At 36.0% G+C, this 15061-nt stretch overlaps 1 protein-coding gene across 7 annotated transcripts in view; it reads right to left on the reverse strand.

Moving 5' to 3' along the window:
- The window catches only part of GABPB1 (GA binding protein transcription factor subunit beta 1), a 79884-nt gene that overhangs the window by 23277 nt on the left and 41546 nt on the right, over positions 1–15061 (reverse strand). For 5 of the 7 annotated variants that reach the window (XM_067746712.1, XM_067746749.1, XM_067746702.1 and 2 more), the window contains exons 2-6: positions 12060–12167; positions 5951–6118; positions 4154–4348; positions 2768–2915; positions 2303–2416 (exon numbers count right to left, since the gene is read on the reverse strand). In XM_067746712.1, coding sequence (XP_067602813.1) covers positions 2303–2416; positions 2768–2915; positions 4154–4348; positions 5951–6118; positions 12060–12167 — 733 coding nt within the window. The remainder of the gene's footprint in view (positions 1–2302; positions 2417–2767; positions 2916–4153; positions 4349–5950; positions 6119–12059; positions 12168–15061) is intronic. The other 2 variants (XM_067746739.1, XM_067746729.1) reach the window with 1 other exon arrangement.

Here is a 15061-nt window from a genome sequence, read left to right on the forward strand (position 1 = left end):
CTCCCCTCTATATATAGGACCATGTCAGCCAGCTAGCTTCCATTTCAAATGCAGTCCATTTGCTGCTACACTGGCTATTTATTATCAGAAGATGTATTTACTGTACTACTTAGCCTGTAAAAGAAAAGAATAAGAGCAGTACCAGTTAGTGTACTGATGGTTCTTATATATTTTTTTCAATCATTTAAAAAGGGCAAACAGGAGAACATTTATTTCAAAAGACTGCTCCAAAAGATACACCTCAGAAGTAAAACTAGGAATAGCGATGCTTTTGTTTCATACAAGACAAAGTGATGATTACACAAATATTTATTCCTATCACAAACCAAATTATAAACATTCTAGAAGAGACTCGGCCACTGATCACCTGAAGAAACTGCGTAGAGGAAACAGTATATTTAGTGGTCACAGACACACAACTTGGGAATCAGTCAGACCTTGAGCACAAACTTCCTTTCACCACTTAATAGCCATGCTACATTAGGCAAAACTATTTAACCTCCGCAAACCTCAATTTCATCATATATAAAATGGGAGTACTACTTCATTTCCCAGATCCTGAGACGTCCTTGAAAAAACATATAAACATTTCTAAATCAGGATGAGTCTGACAAATAATGTTAAAAGAAACTGGATGGCCAAGAGGCAGAGAAATAACTTGACTGAGCATGTGCAAACTGACCTGCGAGAAGATATTTCTTTATGTGATTACACACCTCAGCTGAGTTGTTTATACTGGTGGCAATGTACTCACCTGAATTTTAACTTAATTCAAGCTCTTAAAATACCTTCAGAAAGATTTCACTATGATGTAGTATTGAAATAAAAAAATTGTTGTGCTCACAGAAGACTGTAAGTCACATGCAATAAAAATCAACTAAAATTGTCAATTCTCTCACACTAGACCACACATAACATTTTCAAAGGTAGAAGTTAGAGAAGTTGGTATGACCAATTTGTGGAGTCAAACATCTAAATGTAAAAACTTCGAGCTGACTTTGAAGAAAAGATTAATTTTCAGAGATACGTACTTTAATAAAGGCAAAATTTTTACAAGTTTAATCAAATAGAAATCCACCAATGAAATTAATTTTCTTTGATATACTTATGCAATTACAAAGGTGCTGAAGAGATCCAGGCATAGGTCATAAAAGCAGCATGTCAATAGGATGATACACGTAGCTGTTAATGGCCAAAAGTGATTCAGAAAAATCTTAAGACTCCCAAATATAAAGGTTTAGATTCAAACATTGATTACAATGCTAAAGAAGCTGGAGAATGAATAAATGTTTACTATTACTAGTTGAGGGGCATAGGGGGAGAGAGGGGGGAGGGAGGGGGGAGGGGGGGAGAAAGGCGAGAGATAAGTAACCACCCCACCACCACCAAAAAATACATCATCCAATCATCACCTTGAAGAGTCAAATCCAGTAATATCTACCTTCGATCTTTTTGGTGAGGATTAAATGAGACGTGTAAAACATCAGCCATAGTGCATAGCACACACAGTAAACATGCAGCGAACTGTTGCTGTTATTATTATTATTAGTCACATTTTGAAAAAAAATTAAATAATGACAACAAATTATTCTTTACTTTCTTAAGCATTGGTCCAAATAAAATGGCTTAAACTACAGTAAGAAAAATAATTTTGTGGAGTCTTTTAAATTCCCTAATTAAAAAAATATTTTACTTACATAATTATAGCAAGAATTATTTTGGTTAAGTATAAAGGTAAACCTTATCAAACCAGCTATTAATACTGTTTGTAATCATTTAACCCCAAGTTATACTTTAATGGTGGTTGTTGGTGTGCTATTTCCTAGTTTTGTCAGTCACTAAGATTTTATGTCATTCTAATAGAGCTGCCAAAAATTAAAAGTTATGAAAAAGACAGCAGGTTCATATATACTTAGCTAATTTATTTATACAAAAAGTCAGAGTAGTAAAACAAAGCCAAATGGGGTACACAGACATGTTTTCTGTGAACCACACAAGTTTGTTTTTAATTTTAATTAATTTTAATCTTAATTTAATTTTAAATAATTGCCAAGATTTAATGTTCTTTTAAAATCCAGATTTTCAGCTTCCCTTGAAAAAAACAGAGTCTGGCAACACTAACTGAGCATTTTACTATAATCAGTTAGAGCTGAGTAGGAGATGCACCCTTGCCCCGCCCCACTCTCCTCAGATGGCCATAACCTCAACCCTGCCCCCTTTAGTCTTTTAAATTTCCTTCCTGGCCTGTGCAAATATTTGAATCTCCAACTTTCGATGTACACATTTGACTCGTTTTTCTAACCTGGAGTTTCTGAAGAATTGGACAATGGAGCAGATGCTTCAGCTAAGGCAGCTAATGTAGCTAATACTGATGTAGAGGAGTTTCCAAATTGAACAGCAGATACACCCGTTTCATCTACGATAAAGGAGAAAACATGTTTGAATTTTTAAGGAATTTAATCTAGTGAATTTTTCTGATCATCTGTTTTACTTTATTCAACTCTTAAATGAAGCTTAGATAATATTAGTTTTGTGAAAAACGAGCTTGGATAGCATTAACTTTTGAAAGGTAATACTGCAGTACATTTTGCAATATCACCTTTCTTTAGATTATTTTGCCTCATAAAAATTTTTTTGCCAATTATAACAAAGAAAACCAAGGTGGCTGATATAATCTTACCCTCATTCTCCAACAGTCCTTTCTTAAAAGGATGAATACCTACTAAAGCATAAAATCCCAACAGCTATCCTATATGCATCTCAATACCTGTTGCCTTGGATGAATTTTCTGAAGATACCAGACCTGTTAGGTTCACCACCCCTCCAGGTCCAATGATAAACTGTGGTGTTGCAGCGTGTATCGTCACAGTGTCGGGACTCTCTGGGTTTGTGTTGATTTGGTTCTGCATAGCAATCTAGAGGACAAATTACCACAGTGTTTTCAGAATTATAACCAGAACATATAGGACAGACTTTTAATGTAACATCCTGTAATCTAAGAATCATATAATACAAATGGAAATCTTTGTTTCTGGTCTACTGAAAGTATAGTGGTAAATCATAGATATGTATTTATATCCTGAGTTCCCCTATTAGGTAAAGCAGCAAAATCCCATGTGAGGCGAAGTAGGTATCTGAAAGGATTGTATAGAACTCAGTTGAGTGAATTCCCTGGTGGTCCAGCGGTTAGGACTCTGCGCTTTCACTGCCAAGGGCATAGGTTCAATCCCTGGTCAGGCAACTAAGATCCCGCGAGCCACGCGGTGGGGCCAAAAAAAAAAATCTGTGTTCTATATATAAATAGAACACAGTTGAAAGATATTCTGCTGCCCTGCAGCTATAGAAATTAAATTACTTAAATCAAATTATGTTCTCTACTATATTCAGCAATATATAACACTACCTATATAAAGCACATCCTTCTCAGTTAATTGTCCTCCATCCTCAACCCTAGGCTCCAAACTGCACTCTTGGGAGTAAAAGAATTGGAAGAAGCACAGCAAAATTTATTTTCCTGAACACATAACATCTTTTAAGTAACTAGATGAAGTTCAACAGACTCAGATAGTCTTAGAGAAGAGTTCTACTGGGAAGGAGAACAAGAAGATAGGCAAGAAGACGCAGTAAGTAAAGAAGAAAATTTACATCAATGTTGTCTAGCTAAAGAAAACAGAAGTAATGTTGGTTAGTAGGAAAACTTGTCCAAAAACCATAAATAACTATGTTCACAAACAGATTTTTTTGAGGATGGTGAAAAAATAAAAGAAACCAATCAGAATGATGAAGACTGCATCACTCACTGAGGGGACATGATTATGATTCCTAAAAAAAAATGTTAGTGGAAGTATAACAGACTTGAAAAACCATAAGGTATCCAAACATGCATCAAAATAATTAATAGACTAAAATGTATAGAAGGGAATTCAGAACCTTACAAACACTGAAAGTAATCACTTTATCTAATCTTCTAATGTTACATGCAAAGACTGTGGTCTTACAATTAGGAAAATGAACAGCAATGAACAAAGAGGAAGTGAAAAAGGAATAGGACTGTCCAAAATAAGTCCAAAATGAAAAACTACAAGCTAAATAGTTCAAATCATCCATATGACAGAGATCCTTTTATTTTCTTAAATTAAAAGCCAAAAGTTACCTGTAGTATCTCTGCTAAATCTTCATTCCCATTGTCTATTGAAATATCAAACGCAGTTTTACAAAATTTACTTTGCGTGTGTACATCAGCACCATATTTGATTAAGAGTTCCACCACCTCTTGATGATTGTGTTCTGTGGCCCAGTGTAGAGCTGTCATCTTCAACATGTCCTTTGCATTGACATCAGCGCCATGCTATACAAATATTTCAAAATAAGAAATTTCTAAAATACGAAATATAAAGAAGTCCTGATATGAAAATACTAGCCACTGTGCTTTAAACCAAGACTTTGCTACTAATATGACCAACTCTTTATTTTTGTGTGTTGAATGATCTACATGTTCCAGGAATCACCACACATCTGTCACGTAATCAGTTTCCTATCATGTTGGCTTTCCTAATTGCATTCCTTCTAATTTCTTAGGCGTACAGCAATTATTTTTTCAGTCATCCAGCCATGAGTATGAAGGGCTAGAATGGCATAAGGTGTGAAGGAAAACTATGAACATTCCTCCAAAACCCTCCAGCTCCTTATTTACACAAAAATATCCCTTGCTTTCAAAACCAGTGCAATATAATGAATTAATAGGGAGCTATCAAGAGATACACTATCCATTACGGTTGTCACTAGACACGTGTAGCCGAATACAGTTATGCTGTGCATGTAAATACACACTGGAATTCAAAGACCTCACACCAAAAAAAGGATGTAAAACATCTCAATAATTTTTAAATTGATTTCATGTTGAAATTATAATATTTTATATATACCGAGTTAAATAAAATATAATATTAAAATTATTTTGTTTTTACTTTTTTAATGTAGCTATACAAAATCTAGAATTACACATGACTTGTACTCGTGGCTTATATTGTATGTTTTTTGGATAAGTTGATCTAGAGGCCAGAATAAAAAGAATTAAGAATATCTAAATCTATCACTCTCTGTTTCAGAATTTTCTCTTTGGCATTTAGATGATTAAAGAAAAAGCCCTGCCTGTATTATTTGTTTGTTAATTATTCAAGCCTAACATTCCCTTCCATGTGCGTTTTAAATATGTTGAGTAAGACAAAGCTGTAGTCCCTCACCACAGCAAAGACCAAGATCTAAGAAGTCAATTGTCTGACTTAACTAAAAACATACAATGAGGAAGCTTTTCCCCCCACAAAATAACACTTTAAAATAATTTTCACTCAAATGAATGCTTACCCACAAAAAATGAGATAACATGGGGGAAAAAAGTAGACATTCAATAAAACAGAGACAGGCTCGGACCTGGGACCCTTTGCTGCAGTGCTTGCACCTGGACAAACATCTCCTCCAGCGACAGAATACAAAGAAACTAATATAAGGGACTAAAAATAACTGCGTGCATGTGCAGTTGGGGCAAATTATGAACAATAAGATACAAAAGACCAAAAACCCAACTGCCACTTCTGAGGTGTTGGGAGCAAAAGCAGGGTACTGCATACAGCACCACTAAGGGGGTGGGCAGACCACCCAAGCCACCCCTGCCATGTGACCCCTGGACTGGCCCCTACCCTCACTGCATTTAAGGGACCAGCTCCTCCCCTGTCAGGGAGCGAGCAAGGGAACCTGATACTTGTTTTCGCTCCCTAGTGCTACAGCACAAGTCCTAATAAAGCCTTGCCTGAATTACTTGTCTGGCCTTAAGGAGTCCAAGAACCCTGCCAGTAACAAAACTAGTTCCCTTCTCCCTCTTATAAAACCACTATGGTTTTATAGCCTTTGGGGTCTTACTTTCAAAAGCAAAGTGCAAAAAGAGAACACATACCTTAAGCAAAACCTCCACTATGCTGGCATGGCCCTCAGAAGCTGCCATATGCAGTGGCGTTCGGTCCACTTTGGTTCTGGCATCCCTACTTACACCGGCTCGGAGTAGTACTTCTGTGGTGGAATAATGTCCGTACTGTGCTGCCAGATGAAGTGGAGAAGTTCCAAGCTATACCACAAGAAAAAAAATCCACATCTATAGTCATTTTAAAATATACTTCTATCTTCTACTTTATATATTCTGTTTACAGAGCAAACAGATTCTCTTTATATCAAATGTTTACACAGTAACTCAAAACTGAAAAGGAATAATTTTTGCTGATCACAGTCTCTTCATAGGGGCCTTCAAGAATTCCCATTCATTTCTCAGTGAGGAAGAAATGACAATATTTCATTTAATTCAAACTTGCTTTATTTTGTTATCAGATAGTCTAAACAAAATTAATTTCATCAGGAATTAGATATAATTAGGGTCAGAAATTTTTGAGCATTAGAAAGTTTTCCTCACACCATTCACACAAAACTTTTCATCTATGAAATTCACATCAAATAATTGTAACAGTGTACATTTTTACATTAAACTGTTTCTAGGACTTAAAAATAAATTAATTAAAGCACCTCAGTGATCTTTTTAGAGGAGTTCATATAGTCATTTTTCAAGGAAAAAATCTGATGTGAGGTGCACTTGCCAAAGGTGAGTTAAGACGGAACCAAAACATGCAGCAGAAACTAACACAACATTGTAAATCAACTATTCTCCAATAAAAATTTTAAAAAAAGAATCAAAAGAGAGCCCAGTTCTCCTAAAATTGGTTCCACGTGGCCTAGTCATGCTACATTCAAAATATACAGAAGTACATACTAAAATGTGAAGAAGAGCCTTATCAGGGGTATAATTTTTTTGTGTGTGTGTGGTACGCGGGCCTCTCACTATTGTGGCCTCTCCTGTTGCGGAGCACAGGCTCCGGACACTCAGGCCCAGTGGCAATGGCTCACGGGCCCAGCCGCTCTGAGGCATGTGGGATCCTCCCGGACCGGGGCATGAACCCGTGTCCCCTGCATCGGCAGGCGGACTCCCAACCACTGCACCACCAGGGAAGCCCAGAGGTATAATTTTTAATAGGTGAAAACTAGAATTACATTATATAACATGCACTTAGAAGCACAAGAAGTCCCTACAACTCTCGGATTACCAAGGCACTCATGTTCTAAAGAACCAAGATAGTTCACTAGAACATGCAATTTGCTAAGACCACTGCTGTAATAATAGCAACTAAGGTTTTTATTTAAGCACTTTCCATAGCAAGCACTATTCTAAGACCTTTACACCTATTGTATCATTTAATCTCCTCAAAACACAGGTACTATTACTATCCTCATTTGGCACTAAAAGAAACTAAGGCATGACCAGGGGATAAGCGGGGGATAAACTGGGAGATTGGGATTGACATATACACACTACCATATATAAGACAGATAACTAATAAGAACCTGCTTTATAGCATAGGGAACTCTATTCAATAATCTGTAATGGCCTATATGGGAAGAGAATCTTAAAAAAAAAAAAAAAGAGTGGCTATATGTATAACTGATTAACTTTGCTGTTCACCTGAAACTAATACAGCAATGTAAATCAACTATAATAAAAAGTTTTAAAAATTTTAAGAAAATAAGTAAGGCACAAAGAGGTTACTAATTTGCCTGAAGTCACACAAGTAAGAGTCATAATACAAAGCTAGGTATGTGCTCTCAATATATGGTAAAAATGGAAATCATTTACCCTGGGAATAATTATTTTATTACTATTAAAAGCCTTGTATTTTTAAGGGAAGGTCATTCCTGCAGATTAAAGAAGATTTTTAAACAATCCTTTCTTCCTCCATGCTCTATCATACTTTTCTAAAACTGGCCCTTTCTATACTCTTAAATTCTAATATTTAATGAAATATCTCCATAGCCTATTTAGCAACCTTGAGTTCTGCTCAGTGTGATAAAATGGTTTCTTTTGTAATTTTTTCTTCTCGAGACCTTACCTTTTTGGTTGATGATACAAAATATATATATACGTACATATATGTAGTTTGAAGGAGGAAAATAAGGTAAATACCATCACAGTCTATAAATAAAACATTAGCAGCAATTTAGAATCTTCCCACGTGCCACTCCCTAATAAGCCCCTCCCCCAACCCCTGAGGTAATTACTAGTCTGAATTTTGTAATAAAGATTGCTTTACTTTGCTTTTTTAAAAATTACTATGTATCCCTAAATAATATACTTCGGTTTTGCCTGCTCTGAACTTTATTTAAATAGAATCACATTGCATGTATTTCTCTGAGACTTGCTTTCTTTGGCTTAATATCATAAGATTCACCCACATTGATGAATATAAGTATAGTTCACTAATTTTCTCTGCTCTATGATTTTCTACCAAATGAATAAGCCATAATCAATTTAACCAATCCACTGTTGAGCATTAAGGTTTCCAGTTTTTTATTATGAATAATGCTGCTACTAAAAACAGTCTTATACATGAACAAGAACTTCCCTTGGAAATATTCTTAGAAGTTCAATAGTTATGCCAGAGGGTATGTACACATTTAAATCTACTAGGTACTGCCAAACTGTTCTCCAAAATGTTTCTATCAATTTATGGATCTCCTCACCAACGGTTGGTGCTGAAAGACTTTTTTGTTTAGTTTTTGCTTATCTGATGGATAAGCAATAGTATTTCATGATTTTACTTTGCATTTGCCCAATCATTAATGTAGCTGAGCATCTTTTCACGTTTATTGGTTATTCAAACATTCTCTTTAGTCAAGTACCATATCAAGTCATTTGCCCTATCTTCTTTGTCTTGTTTTTCATCACTGTCATGGGAATCCCTATGTATTATGGACACTAATCCTTCTTAAGATTTTTGTCTTTTTTTTTCAGGGTTTATAGATATTTTTTTAATTGAAGTATAACTGATTTACAATATTATATTAGTTTCAGGTGTACAGCATAGTGATTCAGTATTTTTATAGATTATACTCCATTAAAAGTCATTACAGGGGCTTCCCTGGTGGCGCAGTGGTTGAGAGTCAGCCTGCTGATGCAGGGGACACGGCTTCGTGCCCCGGTCCGGGAAGATCCCACATGCCGCGGAGCGGCTGGGCCCGTGAGCCATGGCCGCTGAGCCTGCGCGTCCGGAGCCTGTGCTCCACAACGGGAAAGGTTACAACATTGAGAGGCCCGCGTACCGCAAAAAAAAAAAAAAAAAAAAAAAAACAGTCATTACAAGATAATGGCTACAATTCCCTGTGCTATACAATATATCCTTATTGCATATATATTTTATACATAGTAGTTTATATCTCTTAATCCTATACCCTATTTCGTCCTTCCCCACTTTACTCTCCCCACCAGTAACCACTAGTTTGTTTTCTGTATCTGTGAGTCCAGTTTCTGTTTTGCTATACACATTTGTTAATTTTTTAGATTCCACAAATAAATGGTATCATACAGTATTTGTCTTTCTCTGACTTATTTCATTAGGCATAATACTCTCCAGATCCATCCACATTGCTGCAAATGGCAGAATTTCTTTCTTTTTTATGGTTGAGTAATAGTCCACTGTACATGTACATACCACATCATCTTTATCCATTTGCCTGTTGATGGACACTTGGGTTGCTTTCATATCTTGACTATTGTAAACAGTACTTCTATGAACATTGGGGTGCACGTATCTCTTCGAATTAGAGTTTTCATTTTTTCCAGATATATACCCTGGAGTGGAATTGCTAGATCATATGGTAGTTCTATTTTTAGCTCTTTGTGGAACCTCCACACTGTTTTCCATAGGGGCTGCACCAATTTACATTCCCACCAACAGTGCACGAGGATTCCCTTTTCTCCATATCCTTGCCAACATTTATTTGTAGACCTTTTGATGATAGCCATTCTGACAGGTGTGACGTGATATCTCATTGGTATCTTGAAGGCTCTTTTTGTCTTGATGTACTACGGGATCACTATGATGTGTCTAGATATAGATTATTTTTATTGATTCTGCTGGAGATTTTCTGGGCTACTTGAATCTGTGAGCTGCCATCTTTCATCAGTCTTGGAAAAGCTAAACCATTATCTTTTAAAATTATTTCATCCCTATTTTCACTCTCCTTGTGGATTTATGATTAGATTTATGTTAGACTTTCTCATACACTAGCCTTCATGACTCCTGACATCTTTTATATTTTTTTGTTTTTCTCTGCACCGCATTCTGAATGATTTTTTTTTTGTTTTTCAGTTTACTAATTTTCTCTTCAGCTATTCCTAATCTGCTATTAAAATCTTATCTAAAGTCCTTATAGGTCTGCTTATGTTGTCAGTTGTTCCAGTGGGTTATTGTCCAAGCTGCCTTGTGTCCTTGTGTGTTCAGTTTTTGTTGGTTTTTTTTTTTCGTTTGGCCACACCACGTGGCATGCGAGATCTTAATTACCCGACCACAGATCAAACCCGCACCCCCTGCAGTGGAAGCACGGAGTCTTAACCACTGGACTGCCAGGGAAGTTCCAGTGTTCAGTTATTTCTGACTGTTCATTTTCCTTGGAATTTCATTTGTAGATATGAAGCCTGGGAGGAAGGCAGCTTCCTCCAAAAAGGATATTCATTTGCTTGTGTCAAGAACCAAGGGTAACCTCTAGTCCAAAGATAATTTTAAATTCATTCTTCAGTTCAGAGTTTTGCAGAATACATAAGTATTTATGAGTTAAGGCCACAAATTGTGCAAAGGATGGCTTTTGACTCCAAATTCTCATCAACAACATTTTTCCTCTCTCCATTTGGTACCTTAGTTCAAGCCAGTTCATTTGCAGGGGCAGGGGCAGGGGCAGGATCAGGTAGGAGGATGGAGGGGGTATTTCTGGTTTACCCTTACAACGAAGGTACATCTCTTTAGGATTCCAGTGTTATGGGGAAAGGATCTCTAGGAGACTTCCCTCTATGAGCAGTCTCAGGTCTTTATCTTAAGTAACCTATGCCGGGGAGGTAGAACACCAACTGGCAAATTTACTGAGTTAGCAAATGTTCTAAGGGTGAAATTTCTCTGGGTTATGGTCTTTGCTTAGTTTTTCAGCTTGATAATCCCTTACTTTCTTTCTAACTCATCAGTGCCCTTAAGATTTTTTTTTAATATACTCAGTCAAAAAATCTTTATCTTTTAAAGACAGATGCTGAAAGCTATGGATGAAACAAAATGGTTCCTGAAATTTACTTTAAAATAATACTAAACAAAGAAAGTAAATGGGGTTATAGAGGAAATAAGATTCATTTGATTTGATAATTTTTGAAGGGTATACAGGGGTTGATTTATGTTTGAAATTTTCCATAATAAAAAAAATTGTTTTGAATGAAAAGTTAAAAAGAACATGGAACAAGTAAGCTAAAAACAACAAAATCAAAACTCTGGAGTTTTTAGTTGTTACCAGTGGGAGAGTTAATCCATATTCCTAACCCTCCACATTCCCAAGAATATCCCTTTTGATTTACCTGCAGAATTAAACAGAGTTACGGTTTCTGTCTTCTTCACAATTGCCTTCTGTAATTACTAAGAACTCCTTCTCATTCCTTTCTTCCTTCTGAGTGATGTTTGCAATAGTTTTACAAGTATCAATTGAAATGCACACATTTTTCCTTTTTTAGAATCAATTATAACATTAACACCAAATTTGCTTTTTCTGAATTGTAAATTCTACCTGTCCTATTTATAAGGCCTTTAAATTAAATCGCCAGCAGCTACATTTTACATTCATCCTACATTACTGAACTCCGTAATTTAAAGAAAAACCCATGTGTGGACAGAATATTTGGATAAGGTGGTCTATTATAAAAAAAAGTATATGAACCATTCTCTTTAAAAGCAAGCTATAATTCTAAAATTGCAAACAAATTTGCAAAAAAATTAAATTTTCACCACTTATAAACACAATACTGACTAAACTTTTAACTGGAAAAACTCAAAAATGAGAGGAAGAAGAAGAAGGAGAAGAAGGAGGAGGAGGAAGAGGAGGGGGAGGAGGAGGAGGAGAAAACAAAAAAACCCCACAACATTAAAACCATTCTTTACCCAGTCTGTAGTAAAAGGAGCTCCATTAGCCATCAAAATACGAACTTCATCATCTTGACCTGCTCGAGCCGCTTCTAAAAGCTTCTTTCCCAAATCTACCAGGGACATCTAAACAAAACATAGATGAATTTAACATCTCCATTTATACATTATGACATAATTTTTTTCCCTTCTATCTTCACTAATAAGTCAGTTCTCAATTAGACCTTCAAAAGGTTGTGATATAGTTCCTCTGAAACTACAGATCATATAAAAGCAATTTTTATTTGAATTTTGGGAACAGATTTTTCTTTCTTATCAAATTTTTAACTAGGATAATAAAATTAATTTGAATTCTCCGAACACAGCTGGTAAAAAATAGAAGAGGTAAGTGGCAAAGAAAGCTTGTCTAAAATTTAAAACTAGCAACAAACTGTTTTCACTGCAGGAGTTGCAGCAATAAAGTTTTCTCACAAATGTAAATAGAAATAAGGTAAATATATTATCCTCTTTAAGTGGTACAAAATTTAAAATAAATCTACCATAACTTTTTTTAGCAACAGTGAATGTGCTCAGAATTTGAAAATAAGTATTTTCAACCCTCATACAGGCAATGTGCATGTAACTTCTTTCAGAAAAAGGCACAATTCAGGGCTTCCCTGGTGGTGCAGTGGTTAAGAATCCACCTGCCAATGCAGGGGACATGGGTTCGAGCCCTGGTCCAGGAAGACCCCACGTGCTACAGAGCAACTAAGCCCATGCACCACAAGTACTGAGCCTGCGCTCTAGAGCCCGCAAGCCACAACTACTGAGCCTGCGTGCTACAACTACTGAAGCCTCCGCAACAAGAGAAGCCACTGCAATGAGAAGCCCATGCACCGCAATGAAGACCCAATGCATGGGACTTCCCTGGCGGTGCAGTGGTTAAGAATCCGTTGCCAATGCAGGGAACACAGGTTCAAGCCCTGGCCCGGGAAGATCCCACATGCCGCGGAGCAACTAAGCCCGTGTGCCACAACTACTGAGCCTGCGCTCTGGAGCCTGTGAGCCACAACTACTGAAGCCCACGCACCGCAACAAAGAGTAGCCCCTGCTCACCGCAACTAGAGAAAGCTTGCACGCAGCAATGAAGACCCAATGCAGCCAAAAATAAGTAATAAATAAAATAAATAAATATAAAGAAAAAAAGACCCAATGCAGCCAAATAAATAAATAAAATTAATTTATTTTAAAAAAGGCACAATTCACATTCAATGAAAATAATGAAAAGAGAGTCTAACAGTATTATCAATAGAGTATGTGTCTCACTAAGAACCTATAAAGTAAGTATGCCCCACATCCTGAATACAAGATATCTGAAAATGTCACAGCCTAGGATGGGTGTGTGTGTGTGTGCATGTGTGTGTATGTGTTTGTGTCATCTTTAATAAGAAATATTGAAATATGTGTTAAGGAAAGATCATGTCAGGAGTACATAGGAGAGGAAAGATTTGAAAGTATCAGAAATGCTCAAATTCAAAAGATGACACTTCTAGAAGAAGAAAGTTCCCAAATCCAGAAAGACTATTCAATGATGTTATATGTATCTGGAAGAAAGGCAAACAGGTAGAATTTGAAGGTTGTGGGGATGGGAAGATATGGAACCCCTGAAATTTACACAAGAAAAAATGTGCCTCAGGTATGAATTTGTCTCAAAAAGTGAATACTCTTTGAGTTGAGGGGAAATAAATTATCAGAGAGGAATGTCAGGTTGATTAGTATATCCCAATCTGGTATGAACAGGAATTACTCAAGAAAAGAGGGGAAAGGAGTATGTGTGTGAGAAGAATGTTGACAGAGCTTGGAGAGGTTATTTATACCAGAAAGGAACAAAATGCATCACATAATTAGAGGTGTTAGGAAATCTAAAAGGGTTGATTAAAGGTTGATTAAAAAATGTCCCCAAAATAACACAAGTTTGTGCTTAAATTATTGTATTTTTTAGTAGATTTCATAACATAGAAATAACCAAACATAAAAAGAGTGACCAGGAGCAGATGTTAATACTGGGAGGCTCACACAATGATTAGGTGAGATGTACACGTCCAAAACAGGCATTTGTCACCAAACAGGAAAGAATTTTTTATAGTTGTTCTCTTTGTAAGAATAGAAATAATTCATAATATATCCTATGGTGAAGAATAAGAAAAATAACCACATGCACTTGTGGGTTTTATGTGGGGGGTCTTTTATGCCTTTTTGTGACATTCACAACGTTTTCACCCTTGAATGTCTGATTTCCTTTCCTTTTTCCTCCCATTCTCTCATTCATACATTGGTGGAGTCACTGGAACCCAAAATATTCCTTAATCCCACTAAAAGCACTAAAATCAAGAGATTACTGTTATTTAACGAAGGATTTTTCCTAGGGAATATGTACCAGCTGGATATAAATTAATAGCATGTTCAATAGGCAAAGAATCAGAAATAATAATGTCCTACTAAAGGCAGAATAAGGTAAAAAAAAACTGATCTCTCTTCTACAGAAATACAGTAAAATCTAAACTGGCCATACTAACAAAGACAGTGTTCTATAGTCTGGATGACCAAAATTTAATATTAACCTGGTTTTACAATGAAGTAAGTATTTCCCCCAAATACACATTTTTAAATATGTCTTACACAGTAATATAAAATCAATCTGCATTCATTCAGCATACATACTGCCAGATGGTTTAAATATCTGGATATCTTTTATGAAGTGGTGGTTTAGGGCTTTTCCTCATTCTTTAGAAATTGGATTGTCTGCCTTTTTCTTAATGATTTGTAAGCATTCTTATATACATTCTGGATATGAGTGCTTTGTCAGATATAATATGTATTATAAATATCTCCTTCCAGAACCCTGATTTCTTGACTCCACATCCCATGTTCTTTCCTTGATATCACATACTATCTTGTACAAGTAGATAACTGTCGTCTCATAAAAATACAAATAAAATAATCAAACTAAAATCAAAGATAGCATAAAAATGAATGTAAGA

The sequence above is a fragment of the Pseudorca crassidens genome, chromosome 1 (assembly GCF_039906515.1).
Source record: "Pseudorca crassidens isolate mPseCra1 chromosome 1, mPseCra1.hap1, whole genome shotgun sequence".
Classification (NCBI taxonomy): domain Eukaryota; kingdom Metazoa; phylum Chordata; class Mammalia; order Artiodactyla; family Delphinidae; genus Pseudorca; species Pseudorca crassidens.